Genomic DNA, 18,149 nt, shown 5'->3' with positions numbered 1-18,149 from the left:
TTGCTCTTTGCTTATGATAACTTCAGAAGTACTGCATGCAGCATAAAAATCATGAAACATTTACATGTTTTCAATTTTTTTTTGTACATTTGGTATTTCTGGGTATCCTTTTCTGCTTGAAACAGTGTTTCACAATGCCTGTTTCCTTTCCTTCCTCTGCCTTCATGCAGTAAGCTGTTCATAAGATTATGCTGGCTGGTCCTAAATTATGTTAATTTCATATAGAGCAAAATGCAGATATCACAAGTGCTCTAGTAACTTGCTTAGTCATAAAATGTTGAAAACCAGTTGTCAATAAGAAATCTTATCATCATTTCAAATGTTCAAATGAAAGCCGTTGAAATTAGGTGTAATTTCTTCTATCTGTGATGGTGTAATTCACTGTATTATTTTAGCTTAGGATAAATCTGCATAAGGATCTTCAGGCAGTAACAACAGATTATAGTGAATCTCCAAAGCAGAGTCTGAGTAAGCTGTTGGTTTGTTGCACAACCGTGTACTTTAGAAAGAAATGGAATGAGTTCTGGGAGAGGGGTGGCTGGAATCTTGCACCACCTACATTTACTTTGAAGATGTTAAAAGTGGAGGTGTTCTTGCCTCTTCTTTTAGAGGCTGGGGGCGTTGTATATTTTATTAAATATTTTCTACATCATCTGATTCATGTTGGTAGCTCTTGCAATGTCCTGAAAAGGCAGGCAAAAGGAATTTTAGTTTAACTTTTCTTCTCCCTCCCCCTTGCATCTGTGTTATGAGACAGAAAAAGTATTTTCAGTTAAGGATTCAGTTCAGATCTTGACTGTTTTATAACTTTGCACTGAATCTGGTGTTGCAGAAGCTATTTATAGCTTCTTCAATTTATAAATATAAATTAAAGATATAAAAGTGCGAGAGTTATTTCTAGGCAAAGTTAATAATTAAGCATAAGCCTGTAAATGGAGTGTTTAATCCCTTTGACAATAGCAGTAATCTTTCTTGGATGGAAGGGATCACAAAAACATGTCTGTTGACTTTTTAATCTAGGTTATAGGCAGCACTCACCTGTGAAATACTGGAAGACCCTCCTGTTTCTGTTCCACACAATATGCTGTTTTGTTGCCAGTGTTCAGCTCCATGTCAAAAATGAGAGTTATGTTCACTATGGCTGGACCATAATGTAGATTAATGTTCTAGTTGAAAAGTTGAATGTAATGGGATATAGAAGTCCCAGAGAATAGCAGAAGTTCCAGAGAATTGAGCATGAAGTATTGTAGGCTGTTGCCCAGTAGCACAGATTCAACGAGAGTGATCTTACCATAAAGCTTTTTCCTTTATTGCATGTGATGTGCTTCATGTATCCAAGTACCTCTCTATTCCTGGGCATTTCACATCCAGGAAGTGATTTCATTTTACCTCTAAGTACTCTTAAGAGATAAACCTGACACTCTGGTTTGTGTTAATCTTTGTTTCACAGAGCTTAAGCTATACCGCTGTGCTGTTTCTGATCCATAGGCAACTGACAATCTCCTCAGTGTTGTATTCCCTTGGTTTTCTGCTGTGCTGGAAGTCATACCATCATCTATTCTGTAGTTGTGTTTTGTCCTTGAGGAAACTGGAACTGATGGTGAACTGAAATAGCTGTCTGGCTGGAGCTCTTCCCCAGCTGCCCTTGGTGAATGGTATATCACAACATGGCTGTTTTTGAATATTTCAGAAGCTCCTTCAAGACTGTCAACTTCAGTAAGAACTTAATGGTCAAATTTCATCAAAGTTAATAATGATACTGCTTCCTGTTGCAACACTACTGAGAGAACAAAATTGTGCTTTCAGGATTAAGCATGAATTATGAACAAAAATACAAAGATTTGAGGGATGCTATATAAAAAAGATTAATTCTGTATTTGTTGTTAAGGGCAGTAGCTCTGTTTTAAAGTCTATTTTGCATCTCTATTAAATATTGTCCCTACTCAATAAACCTTTTGAGTATGTGTTGGAATCTGAAGCATGCTTAACTGCTTTGCTGAATTGAGGCCTTCATTACCAAATTGCAGGTGTATGTTAGCTGAAGTATTTAAGTAAAAAAAACTGTAAAACAATGCTTACTTTGTTCTGTTCTGTGTGTTACATTAATGGAAAGCATCAGAAATTCTGTGCTCTTGCTATGCTGTCCCAAACAGATTTAATATAATTAATGGCATGAGTGTTCTGTATGAGATATCGTCTAGTTAAGAATTAACACGCAATGATGAAATAAAAATTCAAAAATTGAAAGTGAGATTCTATTTTAGGGTGCATACTATTATTGCAGAATGTGGCTTTCAAATGTCTTCCTGTTTAAAAGTGCATTTCAATTACATTTTTAAAAAATTCTTACGTGTATATTAGAGTATTTATTTTATGCGTGCAATAGCTGGGGCTCTGAAAACATTACCATAATAAACTGCTCGGTATGCGAGGGTTTAATAACGTGGTCATAAAAGTGTGTTTTACACATAAAAGTGGTGTACTGGTCTGCCAGAAAGCTTGTGCTTTAGAAATAAATAACATTATTTAAAGAGAGCGATTAAGAAGGAAATGCAAGAAAATGTGCTCTAGGTCATTCCTGGTAAAGATTTGATCAATATGTTCTTTAATAAATAAATAACCCCCCACTTGGGTAGAAAAACTAGTTCAGTGCTGAGTTAATCTAGTATTCTTCAAGCCTGAACTTTCACTTCATGTCTGTGGCTACATAAAATGTTCATACATATAATGAAGATGTGCTTTCCATGCAAAAAGTAAACCTGCACTGTGTAAAACACATCAGTGTCACAGGGGTTTTGATTTGTGGTGCTACCTGTGAAGCTTCTGTAGCCCAAGACACCTTTGGCACATGGAAATCCTTTATCTGCCACAAATATGGGCCTGTGCTATGCTGTAGGAATTGTACATCTTTTCTTCTTCTCCACTGATTAGCTAAATTTAGCTATAGCGACATTGTGCTAAATGAGACCACCAGATCTTTGAGAGACATTCCTCTATTTAAAATACTGTATTCTGATGTGAAATAGGAGAAAAGATACATTCTGATTTACTAGAAATGCTATGAAATCTTGAAGATTTCTATGGAGAAGCTGAGAAGTACTTGCTACTCTTACCAATGCATCTTCTGACCAAGGCAAAAGTGGCAAATCTAGATTTGTAGAAAGTTTTGGTGTTTATTGAATTATAGTTTTAAATCAGTTGGGTTTGTGACTTTTTACATTAAAGTTCAGAATTAATATTGTGTGTTGTGAGAAACATATTTAGGAGAATATAAGTCTTCGTATTTTCATTCAAGAGTTGACCTTGGGTGGATTCATAGGGGAGAGAATAGATATTCTGCAGATTTCTTCTTGTCTTTGCTGGTTATAAGCTGAAATCTGCCAGTGATATTTTGTGTAGCAAGGTGTGTGAAATCAAATGAGGAATATAGGCCCTTGAAAATAAGAGAAAAACATAGCTGAAAAATGTCAACTAATGTAAGCAATATTTGCATATTCATTTTTAGCTATTGTAAATTAAGGCTTAATTTCCAGGGTAAGTGTACTGAATCCGAACAAAGTTGTGGGAGTTCTCATTTCGTCAATGTCTTTTTCTTGCATTTTAGCTGTACTATCAAGAGATAGAAAGGAATTAGCTTCTAGTAATGAAGTACCTCAATGAAATCTGAAAAAAATAGCTTTTCCTTTTTTTCCTTTTTTTAGTTGTTTTTCATTCCTTGCTTAGAATTCTTAAAAACACTGAAGATTTTGGATGTTTTTGACAGTTAGCCTGTTTGTATTTACCAGGCATGAACTGTTGCCATTGTGCTGTTCCATAAACATTGGAAGGATAAGCAAGTTACTTGTATTTTTCTGTTGTCTTCCAAGGGACGTCAGAGATGGCTTCAGAAGAAAAAGCTTCTATTCTTCTCATTATGGGAGAGATCGATCCCCTCACAAGAGGGACTCTCCTTTCTTCAGGGACTCGCCCGGGAGCCGAAGGGATTCTCCACACAGCAGATCTGGCTCTAGTGTCAGCAGCAGGAGCTACTCTCCTGAAAGAAGTAAAGCCTATCCTTTCCACCAGCATAGCAGAAATATGTCATCTTTACATAAAAGAAATGTTTCTTCTCAGCAAGGTAATGCTGGATTAATGATGGGAACTGGTTAGTGAGGTGAAACTGCAGCTCACTGTATAAGCCTTTTCTCCTTACATGCTCTTTTTAAAATGGGAAAAGCTGACATTTTGTACTATGTACTGTCTGCTCTGGTTGTTTTATTGTACTCTCTGTTCCCTTATGTATTTCATGTGGGAGATTGTAGATGTTATTTTGGTATCAGGTCTAGACTGACTGTAGGAGTTTCAGCTGCACAGCTTTTTCTAGTATTTTATATTCTTTTTAACATCAGCTTCTGTTATTTCTTTATGTGCTTCACTGGATTTCCTGACAAGAAACTTTGCTTCATCTACAGCAGATGAAGACATTTCTTCCTGCAACCAGAATAAAACAGGGATTAAAAACAAATGGAGAAATGGAAGTACATACTTCTACTTGTTTCATTGTCTCTAAATTTTACTAGGCTTTGCAAACTGATTGTTTTTCAGTAATTACATTTCAATGTCAAAACCTCTCAGATCATGCTCTCCTCAAAGAAATGTGAAGCATATCTCAGTTGAGTCTGTTCTGACTTTTAAAAGCTTGGCTCTTAATATTTCCCAGAAGTCTAATGAATCATCTGTTTTTAAAATATTTGAGGTTTCATATTTAAATGATTTGGGAAAAAAAAAAAATCCTTTTTTTAGTATACTACGATCTTAGCCACTCTGTTTGTACAGCTTATGTAAATTAATCCAATGTGATCGCCCTTTCTAGTGAACTATGCAAACCTACTGTTCATTTTGGCAGCTTTTTAAAAATTAATTAGATTTTTTTTCACTGACTGAGAAGGCACATTGTGTTTCCAGAGTGACACTGAATCATTATGTGGCACTTCTTGTCAAAAAAGATCGTAGTTTTGTTAACATTGTTTAAATATTGAGGAATAATTTCACTCCTTGTAGAGTGGAATGGTCTTTCTATTTGAGCATTACAGTGCTTTCAAGATTTTGTAGCAGTACTTAGTGAACATAAATTCCTCTAAGTGGAGGAGAGGAAGAAAAAAATAAGATAGTTAACAAATTTTCTAGAAGTCTTATAGGTGTGCAGATTGTAATTACTAGGGACAGGAAAACAATTTTGTGAGAAACCATGCAAAATTTTAGAAATGTTTCTTTTTTTTTTTTTTTAAATTTGAGCTGACTTTGATCATATATGTATATACTATATGGTTAGAATTACTCAGACAATAGTGGAGGTAGTGATGTAGAAGCAGATACATTCACAAACCAGAAAAGATGCTGATCAAGAGAGGAGCTTACATCTAGGTCTATGGATTTTGATATTTTCTCCTGTTTGCATGGTTAAATACCTTTCCCAATCACCTTTAGATAAGTTTTAAGAGACCTGCTGAGTTGTACAATGGACATTTCTTTTTTCCTTTCCCTGGAAAGGAAAACTAGTAAAATGCCTCTCTAGATGACTGAATAAAAACACATATTTGCAAGGTATAAATGGTTTAAATAATACTTTTTAGAATAATTTTTAATGTGATTTGCCTTAGGTAAGCTCATGGATTGCATATTTAAAAGGAACATCAAGTGGGACATTTCATGTATGTCAGCAGTACATTTAAATGGATTTACAACATGCAAAGTATATACTATTTCATATGGAATTTGCAATATGGCATTTTTCTAAAATATTATAATGCTGTTTGAAATCATGCTATCTGAATAGGTTTGGCCACATGACTTCCAGTAAAGAAGGAGTATCCCATGCTCTACAGCCTTTCATACATTAGGATAAATACAGAATTTAGACAAAGAAAACTGAGGGGATATGAAGAAGCTTGGTAAAGAGAGGGAAAGGGCTAATGGAAAGGGCAAGCATTCATCTGTGCTGGGAGAGCATGGAGAGGAGCAGGATGGGATGTTTAATTTTACAGGTAGGGCCTTAGGGCTCAAAATAGCCACGCACATTCGTTAAAAAATGGCCTGATAATGTCTTCTAAATAAGTGGTGTTTTTTCACTTTGCTTAACTTTGAATATCTTTCTGCCATTTGTATCAATTCATTTCATCTGCTCAGGTGCAAACATAATCCATTCAACTGAGATCGTCTTTAAGGAATCAAGTCTGTCAAATGAGGCATGTGGGAGGCAGAGTTAGAGTAGTCCATGAATTTAAAAGGAGGTGGCTTGTCTATGGGGCTGAAAAGCAGGTATCACAGGAGCAAAAATGTGTTACTTAGGGGTGACAAGCAAGATGTTCTGTGCTTTGATGCTTTGACTCATTAAATTAAAGCCATGTTTAAAGCCATAATGAACAACCACATTTATAGTTCTACAAAAATAATTTCTATCACAATTTTCATAACTCTTTGATAGATTTTTAAAATTAATCCCTTTATTAATTGTATTTATAAAAATTTAATGGAAGCCAAAGTAAGCTTACATTACCTTGGCATGACAACTGTTTCCCAGTCAGTATGAAAAGTCTGGTTAATTTAGGCCTACTGACAACATGTTTGCTTTTTGTACTTACCTTTTGCAGATCTCTTAGATGTAATCTGTGGACCACAACTTGAAAACTAGTAGTTTACACTGCAACCAGTTCTGTTGCAGTGGGCTGCCTCTAACTGGTCTGTGGCAAAACTATGCACAGATTGTGATTAGCACTGTGAATTTGGTTTGACATTTTGCCAATTTTAACTTTTATAAGAAAGACAGTGATCTTACAAGAAGCATCTACTCTGTGGTTGATACAATACAGGACTGTTTCCCACGGCAGGTCTTTTCAACATACTGTAGCCTGCTAAACTAGTTCATGCACTACCTGGTTACCTTGAGTGATTGACTGGTGTCTGATATTTCAACTGTTTCTATTATTGCAGGAATATTAAAAAGTGAAATCACATCATCTTATGGAATCATACTGATAACACCCTTTCAGTTAATGATGAAAAAAGGACAGTGGGTTTTCTTAAATAGGTGAAATGACACAGCTGTATCTTTTCTCTCCTTGGGAAGAGAAAAAAGTCTTACCAGTATTTATCAGATGATGGAGTATGTAGATTTTATGGAATCATTAAGGTTGGAAACGACCTCCAAGATTGAGTCCAACCTTTGACCTAACACCACCCTATCAACTAGACCATGGCATTAAATGCCATGTCTTATCATTTCTTGAACATCTCCAGGGATAGTGGCTCCACCACCTCCCTGAACAGCTGTTCAAAGCTTAGCCACTCTTTCAGAGAAAAGGTTCTTCCTGGTGTCCAGCCTGTGCCTTCCCTGGCACAGCTTGAGCCCATTTCCTTGTGTCAGTAGTTGCCTGGAAGAAGAGTTCAATTCCCTTCTTGCTACAGCCCCCTCTCAGGTAGTTGTTGAGGGTGATAAGGTTCATGTCTGATGTGAGAAAATTTCACTGCAATTTTTCTAAGCCAGTAAGCATATTTGCACTGTATATTTCATTTCTCAGTCATTAATTCTTTTCTTAATTGTAGGTAAAGAGAGGACAGTTCAGTCACTGAAAACATCAAGAGATGCATCACCTTCAGGGTCCACAGCAGTACCTTCATCAAAGGTGAATTTTCTTTTTGAGCACTCACACTATGGTTTTAGATTGTTCATTGTTGGATTTTTTCCTTAGTTGGAAGGAGATACTGCATACGCCTGTTAAAGAGCGTATTCCTTACGATATTAGTTCCTATTCCTTACAATAGGAATAGGACTTGGTCTTAGAATCCTGTGTCCTTGTGAGTATGTTAGTATTACCACTCATTTTGACACAGACACACCTGCCATGTATTCAATGGGGAGAAAACCCAGACTTTGGTTGTGCTATGTCATTCTAAGTTCTTATCTCTTACACATCTCTTTTAGAACTGCTGTGCCAGCTGATTGCCATTGTCCTTAAGAGGGGAAGCAAGTGATGTATTTTCAGTGATGTAAATAGGGAAAATAAGATAAAAGCTATTATGCACAAGTTACACTGATTTAGATCATAACATATACTTTATAATTAGTTCACTTACTTTGTTTATAGATGCAGCACACTGCAGCTTAGTATCAAATCCTTACTTAATACACATCTTTGAGAACAAGGAGGCATTGCAACATCTCTTGCTCTTGTGTTAATATGTAGTGTGAACTTGAACTCTGTGTTCTGTAAGTGTTCTGCTTTCTTCTTCAGTCAGGTCTGATCAACCAAGCTGTATTGGTTTTTTGCCATCAGTTTGCAAGTATCTGCTGGCGGTGGATATCCATCCACTTGATACAGGCTACATAGAATGAAACTTTGTTTGATGCAAGTAATTTCCCCAGACAGCATAAGTTATTTATTGGGTATGCATCAGCTGCAGAAATGACTGTTCCATGACTGTTTATTGACTTTTATCTTCAGTCCCCAAATCTGCTTATAATGTAACTGCCCTGTGTCAGTGGAGCCTTTTGGAATCAGCCTCTTGGCTGGAATTGCACTGAGCAGTTAAGTTACCTAAGTGCTTCACTGACTCAGAAGTAGTGACAGAAGTAGTCTTGGCAAAACATGAACATCTCCAGAGCCAGAGTCTTAAAACTTATCAAGACTTGAGAAAATTAGTTATATGCTATATATTAGCGATTAAAGGAGATAATTGTCAATGCTCTAAGTTATAATTTAGCTTTGAAATTCTTCTAAAGGCATGTGTTTCCATAGCAATACCTCTTTTTGCTGTAGTATCTATTTGCAAATCTAAAAAGGTATTTTTAACTATAATTATATTTTGCATATTCATGCATGTGAATTAATACCTGTTGCTGTTACCTGATCTTAGCCACCTGTTTGACTATGGTATGAAATATTTTGTGTTTTTCTTTATTAGCTCTATGGACTGTAAGCCTTGGAGGCTGTTTCCAACCTAGAGCATAAGGTGGATGTGTGAGACAGGGACAGCTGCTGAGCAAAGTGACAGGCTTTTGCTTTTCTATGTTATTGATGAGATAAAAATACAAAAAAAGAGAGACTTCTGTTTTTTTGGGGGTGAGAGGGAAGCAGTTTAGTTTTTTTTTTAATAAGATCTGTTAGGTTGGTTGTTTCTTGCAAGTTTGCAGTCTAAATAGCTGCTGCTTTTTTCAATTGAGAAATATGTTCCTGTTCTGTCTCTTCAGCTGAAGTGTATCTGTGCAAATATCATTACTTTATTCCATAAAATTCACTCAGGATTTAATATGTATTTATCAACATTCAACCTATAGAATTAAATTTAGTGAGATTAAATGAAACAGATTTTTTTTTCTGCATTCCAATAGATATTAGTTAATTTATTTTATGGCTTGTGGAAATATTGCAGATTATGTGAGATTTTCTATGAATTATATTACTCCTTTCTTTTAAGAGCCCTCTTCATATCCCTGCATATTGAACTTTGTCACCTCCTGATTTCACTGGTTGTAATTCTGTAATTCGCAGATATAGAAAACAGGGATTCCTATTAGAATATTGTGTTGAACTTCTCCTCTGGATTCAGATAAAGGTGGTGTTTTTATGACACAGAGTCCTGGAAGGGTTCTGTGAATTGTGTATTCATGCTGTACTACAGTACAGGGGTATTTAGATAATAGTTTGCTGGAGGACTTTCGATACTGTCCATTTATGCAACTTAGACTGAACTAATGGTGAGAGGTGGAGTGTTGGTTTCTTTCATTTGGGTTTTTTGTTTGTTTGCTTTTTTTTGTCTACATGTTTGCTAAGATGGAATAGAAATTGGGTAGAAATTGTTATGGCCCTTTTCAGGTAGTAGAATTTTTGTATTTCTTCTTCAGATACCCATCTTAGTGTTATAATTTTTAATGTTAGAGTGATATAGATTCTGTGGGTGCTTCTATACATATTGTTGATTTAAGCTAAATATCCACATAGTGATAACAAGATTTATAAAGCTAGCTATTCCTAAATGGATACTTGTCATTGTCTGCTGCTCTGATAGTAAAACTGAAATAGTATTCTTAGAGAGAAATCAATTTTTAAACATTATTTATGTGACAATTTCAATTTGAAAAGGTAGATTTAAAAGAACATAAAGCCATGACTGACTCTATTATAAATGATTAGCATTGCCACAAATAAAAAATAGTGGATTTTAATGGAACCAACTCTGATCACCTAAAGTTTGAATAAAATTTTTTTTGTCCCTAATTAGCTCAGATTTTATACCCTACCTAATATTTAACAGTTTATTTAAAAAAATTTTACAACCTTTTATGCCTGAAAATTACATTAAATTATTAGTTCACTCCACTCTTGTATCTGACTTCTTTCAATGCCCATCAGGTCTCAGAAAATTTTTCTCTTATCTCTGACTTGTGAATTTAATAAACCTTATTAGTATAGTGGTTTTGTAGCAGTCCACTGACCTTCATTGATTTAGTCTTTTTTTCTTCTCTCTTGTTTCTTTATTACCTGCTCTCTCCCCACCCACTTTTCTCTTTTCTCTTTAAATTTGACAGCAAATGAAATAATTTCAACTTTTTTATTCCCTATTTTAAAATATTTTAGGGATTGGAATAACTATTTATTTTAATTTTGAAGATTTTTGCCATGTGTAAGTGTGTTTCATGTTGAACCTTGATTATAATATTTTTGTACAGGCCTTGGAGAAGAGCAACAGACTATCAGAAAAGGAACTTGCAGAAGCTGCAAGCAAGTGGGCAGCGGAAAAGTCAGAGAAGGCTGAGGAGAGCAATTTACCTGAAATAACAGAGTATGATGTAAGATAGGATTATTAATCCACTTATTTCAAAGTGTTACAACAATAGGCTCTTGTTTTTCTGTACTCTTCATAAAGACACATTTTGTAACTTAATCCTGAATTTTTCTGCCTATGCTATTAAATACTTGTTGAAGGGGAGTGAGAGGGAGACTAAAACCTTGTGATTAATGTGTTTTGAAAAAATACACAAAGCCACAGTATGTTTTGTTAATATAATTTATACTGTAATTTATACTATAAATATATACTATATTTATATTATAATTTTATAATTGATGTTGAGCTACAACTAGCACAATAAAGTTTCAGCTCTCCCAAGTGTTCTGCAAGGAGCTCTTGTGTAGGTTTGTATGCCTACTGAACTCCTTAAAATTAGGAGAGGACTTCCCAGTCAAAACATGAGTGTACATGTAAAACATAAGACTTAAGGAGAGAAGCTCTGGTTTGTTGAGTTCCGTTTCAAGCTGTGCCAGCTTACCATGTCATGTATTCTTTTTTCAGAAAGCAGTCCTCCATTATATTAAAAATAAACCTTACCTTGTTACTGCAGTGGGTATATTTTTATTTTCCCCATAATCCTTATTTCATTATTAATCAATGTTAATTATTTGCCAGTTTATTCCCTTTTGTTTTCACCCCTTCTTGTCTTCCACTCCTGGCTATACTGAAGTGAGATTATAGCCCTTCTCAATCATTTGTTACATGGCTCTTGGATAGGATGTCTTTTTTGGGTTCTGCTATGTTAGTGGAAAATGTATTTTACACAATTGAGGCTGTGTCACAGGGGGTTTTATCATGTCATGTTTTCTATATGTTTAAAATCTTTATTTCTGTATCTGTTAAGATTGTAGCAATAATACTTCAGTAGTAGTCTTGATGAGCAAACTTGTATCTCTCATGACTGTGTTTGGGCTTTTGGGCTCACACTGCAATTGTTATTTTTCTCCAAAAACTGAATTTATTGTTGTTTTTGGTTTTTTTTTGGGTTTTTTTGGTTTTTTTTTAAGGCTGGATCTTCAGCTCCATTATACATTGAGCAAACAGAGGAAATAGAGGCAAATCTAACGGATAGCACGGAATTATATGAGGACAGCCAGCTTCTAGGTCGTTCAAAAGCAATTGCAACTAAGACAAAGGAGATTGAACAGGTGAGTCCTCTTGGCATTTTGTCACTAATACAGTAATGGTTTCCTCTGCTAAAATTATCTTGACTTATTTTTTCCTCCTCCTTGGAGTGTAATATGAATATAATTTGATTTTTCAAGATGATATGGTATCATCTCTAACAGTTTAATTCCAAAGAACCATGGCATTTATCTGCACATGGAAATCAATCAGTTTTCTACAACTTACATGCAACAACTGCTGTTTTGCAAGCTAAGACAATGACTGCCTCTTAATTCTAGTGGCCTTTGTTCAGTTGCCTGTGAGGCCATTTCCTGAGCTGCAACACTACTCCTTTTTATTGACACTTGAAAACCAGCTATCTACTCTATTGTTGTTGTTGTTTTTTTTTTTTTTTCCTTCTCTTAATATTGACTTCCCTAATCATGTTCATGGTGGGCACAGCTTTCCATGTGGGTGGAGTCTGGCTGGGATGGAGTTTTACCAGAGTGTGCTGTAGCTATGAGAGCTGTGATGCAGTTGGTTTATCCCTGTGTCTGATCACAGGGTCACAAATGGCCTCAAAGAGCTAGGACCAGATGCATCAACTTAGAACTTCTAAAAAATGACAAACTAAAAAAAATACACCATCTAGGAACAGATTTTTAAAAAATAGCTGTTGTGATTAATTAGCCTCTTGCTGGTAAATCTATGGTTAAATTTCTCTAGGCCCTAAGGACAGGGTTATAGTGAAAATGGATGAAAATTTGGTCATAAAACCCAAATATTGTTTTCCATATGATCTAATGCTACTGTGTTTGGTAGAGTTTGCACTTAATTCTAGGGAAATTTAGATTATGTTCTATAAAATGAAATACTTTTAGGAACTTAATTAGAAAAGCCTGAGGAATAACTTAGGTTCAGATTTTGCACAACCAGTTTCTCCTGTTGTTGATTTGAATATTGAAGCTGTCAGCTTCTGCAGAATTTAAATAAGATTCTAGAATGATGCTGGAAGTATTTTACTGAACTGAACAAGATTATTATTTTCTTATAAACCAGGTACTGTGAATTTGTTAAGAAGTAGATAGGATATTTATTTAATCATTAAAAATTAAGACTGGAAAATGATTAATGTATTTTTCAAATAAATACTTAAAATTAACTTCTGGATCTGCAATTTACTTTTCTGGATTTTTAAAAAAATTGTTGTGATAGACCCGATGATTTTCATAGTCATCATGAATATCATAATGAGTCATCATAATAAAATACTGTGAATCTTCCTACTATGTATGGAATCAGTCTGCAGAAATTTGCATACTATTCTGTTTACTTTGAGTTCTCAGCATCTAAAAGTAAATTTAGCTTAACATTTAAATCTATAAAGTGAACTGTAAGCTTGTACATTTATAAGAAAGCTTTTTCATGGTTTATTTCTGATTATTTGTCTTGAAGACTCAAGTAATAGCAGAAAAATTATTTGGTTTGATGGACTTCTTTTCCGTTAAATTTCATTCAAGTGTTTAAGGTAGTATTTCTGGAATGTAATTTTGTGGGAGGATTACTAAAATAAAATGCTTACTGCAAAGACTTATGCTGCAAGAATGGTGAAGCTGTAAATCCTGTAAATTTCTGCAAAGCAAGATTTTCACGAGGTTGTTTTTCAGTATGCACTGGACAGCTATTAAGGTATTTTAAATAAGTAAGAAATGAAGTCAGGGCATGTGCCACTGCATATGGGTTAAAGGATTGGTGAGGGCTCAGCTAATGTTTGAGGAAGTGAGGTTTGACCCATTGAACTACTTCTACTTCTGCCTCCTAAATTTTTCTTTCTCTCGGAGCACCAGATCTAATGATGGTTCATATTTATTCTGGTTTTTGGTTCATATTTATTCTCAACCTGATTGCCAAATATTTCTTGGCTGTTCCAGACTCCTGATAAAGCCTTCTTTGCTTTGCCCTCTCCATATCCATTTGTCTCCAAAGCTCTAACCTGGAAAAAGAGCAAAATTTTCCAAATATGTACTTCATAGGATGGTACTATTTCCTCTGGGAAAACCCAGAGGCAAAAAGCTGTGCTGACAGAACATGCACGGTGTCGCAATGAGCAAATCCATTGCTGTGCAGCAGAGAAACAGGCAGTCTGATGCCCTGGGCAGGAGGGAGGTGGCAGCTTCTGATATAGTCTGTTTTTTTCTCTTAAGAAAAACAATCAAAAATATCCCTTGAGCAATTGAATGAAATATTCATACAGGTGTTCTGTTTTAAATTAGTCCATAGCAGTATCTTGTGTATTGCTCATATCACTCTTTTGTGAAGTTGCCTCTGCCTTTTCTCTAAGCTACAATAACACAATTGCCAGTTTCAGAATTTTAAATGAAGCGTGATTGTAAATTATCACCCTGGCTCATCAAGAAAATAGTAGTATATTATTTATTTGATGGGGGACTTACTGCAAACATTCATGTAAAATCATGTCATTTGAAGAAAAACTTAAGTTCTTTGTGTGCTGATGATGAGAGGGCAAAATGTGTCAAACCAAGGGCTAGTTGCTGTTTGCTAGATAGTGACTATCTTTTAGGAGTCTAAAAGATAGTCACTATATAGGAGTCTGCAGTAGCTTTGCAAATATTAACTGAAGTTGACACAAAGAGAGGAAACTAGAAGTTCTGCTCATGGATAAAGGATTGGAAAAATCCAGACACTGTTTAAACAGAGCCAAGAACTATCCGCATCACTGCCAAACTAGAAAAACTTCGAAGTATATATTTTATTTGAAGTGTGCCAATATTGCTTGGAAAGGAGGGATATGGTTGCAGGTACACAGATGCTTGAAAACGTTTCTGAACTGCGGATCCTCGGCATTTTTTGTCTCATCTTTGAAACAACAGGCATAGTGAGATTCTTGTGGAAACACCTAGGCTGCATAGGACTTACCCCAGCTGATCTCCTCAAAACAGGCCTTAGATCAGATCATTCAGGGCTCTGTCAAACTGAGCCCTGCGTATTTGCGATGAAGGAGACTCTGCTGTTTCCCTGGTCAGCCTCTTCCAATGTCTTCAGCTCTTTGTCTTGAGCTCACAAGACAGCTGCTGTCACATTCCAGAACATGGTTTCTTTCCACCAAGGGCACAGTTTCTGCTCACTTATTCTCTTGACAGCTTTCTGTCTGCATTCTTGAACTGCAGATTCCCAGCTCGCTGGTGTGATCCCCTGCGTTTGGGACCTGCTTCACTGAGAGTGGACTCTGCTGCTCTCAGGGAAGGGTTGATTTCCTAAAAACCTCTGGCTCTGACACTTCATGATTGGAAGAGTAGGGTTTTTTTCGGGCACTTTTGCATGGCAGGTACTGTGGAAATGGTTCCCTTCAATCAAGGTGCAGAGTCTTTTCAATCTTTGTTCTTCTGCACAGAGTGGAAATTGTGCAGCATTAATGTGTGTCTCATATTTTAATATATCCCATTATGTATTTTTTAATGTTCTATCCATAATAAAAAACTTTGTAGAGTTGTTTTTTTTTTTTTTTTTAAACAGAATGCTGAGATAATTAGCTTTCTGGGTTGGGATGTTTTTTGATTGTTTGGTTGGGGTTTTTTTTTTTTTTTTTGAAGTTAGGTGTTTCCTTAGATCTTTGAACATGCATTTCCCTATTCTCTTTGCTTTTACAATTTTGAAATAAGGTGTTAAATGTTGTCTGAGCATTTGCCTGAGCATGGTGAGGTAGAAACCCATTAAACAGATGCTTAAAAGTTTGGTCTGGTTACTTGTAAACAGTGTAGTAGTGAATTTTACATCTGCATGTCGGGATCAATGAATGTCTATAGTTTGCTAATGTAACAATTTTATGCACTTTTTAAATATCTTTGCATTTAATGGCATGCATTAAGGTAATATTTTGGAGTTGTTTAGTTTCTGGTTTTATATAGTTAAGCATCAGCTTATGCTTTTAATGTGTAATGTGCTGAAGTGTGGTGGTTTTTTTTTGGAAGTGATGACAAATGTGTCCCTGGTGTTAAGTTCATAATTGGAGCTATTCAGCATCAGTGTTGCACAAAAGGCTATCTCTTTGTTCTTCCTTGATGAGCACGAGTAGCAGGGATTCTTGAAATGTCTTATCTTGTCTAGACATCAAGTCTGTAACACTGTGTTAATTAGTCCATTATTATGTGTCCACTTTTCTTACATGTTGCATATTCAAGTTGGAGTGACATGTACTACCTCTGAAAATCTATTATTTTCTTAAGACAAATTTTACCAAATGACAATTTTACCAAGTACCCTCCTTGATCCTGTCAAAAAAAATCAAATCTGTGAGTGTCTGTCTCGATTTGGCTAGTACCACAGATTTCTGGCATCTAAGGAATTAATTAAGTACAGGAATTAATACATTCATGAATGCTTTCTAATTCTTAATGGAATCACTGGATGACTGTATGCTTTCAGTTCACCAATGTTTTTAAATGTTCAGCAGAACAATATTTTTTAATGTTTAAACATTTCGTTTAATTGCTTCTTTAGTTGACATTCTAAATTAATATTGCTTGTTAAGAGTCCTCAATAATATTAATGAGCTGTTACCCTATGGGACTGCTTTGTTGCTGGAAGATGCTGAAAATCAGAGATCTTTCTAAAGCTTGTGTTTGAAACTTCATAGCTATGGTGCATAGAAAGAAGGAAAAATGGGGGTGTGGTTAGGTCCAAGCTGTCCAAATTATGTTTCCAGATCTGCTGTCTTAACTCCTTTTCTTTTTTAGGTAAATTACTGACATGTCTGACCTATAAGTTACAATTAAGTAAGAATAACAGGTTTTAGCAGTTACAATGTGTGTTTGTAGTTTGAGAAGAACTGTTTCTTGTTCTCCTTCTTTGTCATAGTTCTTGTTCTGGTAAGATCTATATAATAATAGCTGAATTGTCTTTGTGTGTACTTAACAGTTGTTAATGGGACTCTGTTCTCTGGAGATGCTGCTCTGAGAGAAGACTGACTTCTCACAGAGTGACATTTTACATTGAAAGGACTTCGTTAAAATTTTTGGTTTTAATATCAACAAAACATGACTAAAATTATACAGGTATTTCTGTCATAATAAAATAACTACAGTTTATGTAGTGTATGGGAATTTACTGTATGCCTTCCTCACTGCCCCCAGCCCCTCCTGTATCCTTTGCTAGTTCTGTTTTGCTTCAAGCAAAACTCTTTTACAGTTCTTTAACAGTATAAAGATGAAAGAGGATGTAAAGTGAAGTAGCTTCTGTATCTTGGCTAGGGATAAGCTCATGGTAAATGCATTAGAAAAGTTTTGTAAGGCTTGGATGTGACAGATTAAGTGCTGTAAGTTCTAGGAGTTTTAGTAAAATAAGTAAATTAATAAATTGCAGTAATGGGAATCCAGGAAGGGATGAAGGAGGATGTCACAGCTGGCCTTGGATGTACCTTTTCTTTTGAAAAAGCTCACTTCAGCTGAGCCAGGGAAACTGGTTACCATTTCCTTGTTGATCTGCTTGTGCTGTTGCTCATTTCAGGCAAAATTATCTAGGTTAAAAAAAAAATCCCCTAATTAAAATATAAGTTAAGAAGTAGGTGAGTTAAGTGAAGCTGAAGGAACTGGAACAGTAGCTAAAAACACATTAAAGGATTATTTCTGGTTGTGGATGAGGTCAGACATGCTTTGTTTCTAACAGGAGTAGACCAGACAAGAGTAACAGGCCAGATGAGAGTAAAGATGGGGAAGCTGATGGGGAAGCTGAAGATTATCACTCCTTCCTAGCTCTGCTGTTGTCCTTCAAACCTTCTGTGCTTAATACACAGTGACAAGGCCTTAACGATGGACTCGTCATCATCAGTCTAATTTGGTTGGTAGCATAATAATACGTATCATGCCTCCTCTGAGCTTATGTTTATTTGACTTAAATATAAGTTGTAATTAAGTGTATTAATTTTTTTTTTCTAATCAGGAAAACATTTGTGTCAGGTTTTGTTATTTTGCCTTAAGCTTCTAAGAAAAATTGATGATAACTCTTTACTTAATTATATCATCTGCCTACGTGGTTTATTAGTTTCCTTGTATCAGTATCCCTCTCCTTACACATAAAAGTCAAGTGATTTATTTCTTTCTGCATATTCTTAGACACCTTTTCTTTCATATTAATTCTGTCCTGCTAATTTTTCTATCTTTCAGTATTTATTCTAGACTTCCTTTTTACCATTACAAAAT

General features: G+C 35.4%; 1 protein-coding gene across 3 annotated transcripts in view; it reads left to right on the top strand.

The window, feature by feature from the left end:
• PPHLN1 (periphilin 1) overlaps nt 1–18,149 on the top strand; it is a 64,164-nt gene that overhangs the window by 22,021 nt on the left and 23,994 nt on the right. For 2 of the 3 annotated variants that reach the window (XM_053977244.1, XM_053977243.1), the window contains exons 6-9: nt 3,867–4,117; nt 7,582–7,661; nt 10,706–10,825; nt 11,835–11,975. In XM_053977244.1, coding sequence (XP_053833219.1) covers nt 3,867–4,117; nt 7,582–7,661; nt 10,706–10,825; nt 11,835–11,975 — 592 coding nt within the window. Of the gene's footprint in view, nt 1–3,866; nt 4,118–7,581; nt 7,662–10,705; nt 10,826–11,834; nt 11,976–17,616; nt 17,782–18,149 lie in introns of those variants that run through there. The other variant, XM_053977245.1, reaches the window with a different exon arrangement.

Source organism: Vidua macroura, chromosome 5, assembly GCF_024509145.1.
Source record: "Vidua macroura isolate BioBank_ID:100142 chromosome 5, ASM2450914v1, whole genome shotgun sequence".
NCBI classification, from domain to species: Eukaryota; Metazoa; Chordata; class Aves; order Passeriformes; family Viduidae; genus Vidua; species Vidua macroura.
Note: the sequence above shows the minus strand (reverse complement) of the source record. Positions and strands in the feature narration are given on the sequence as shown.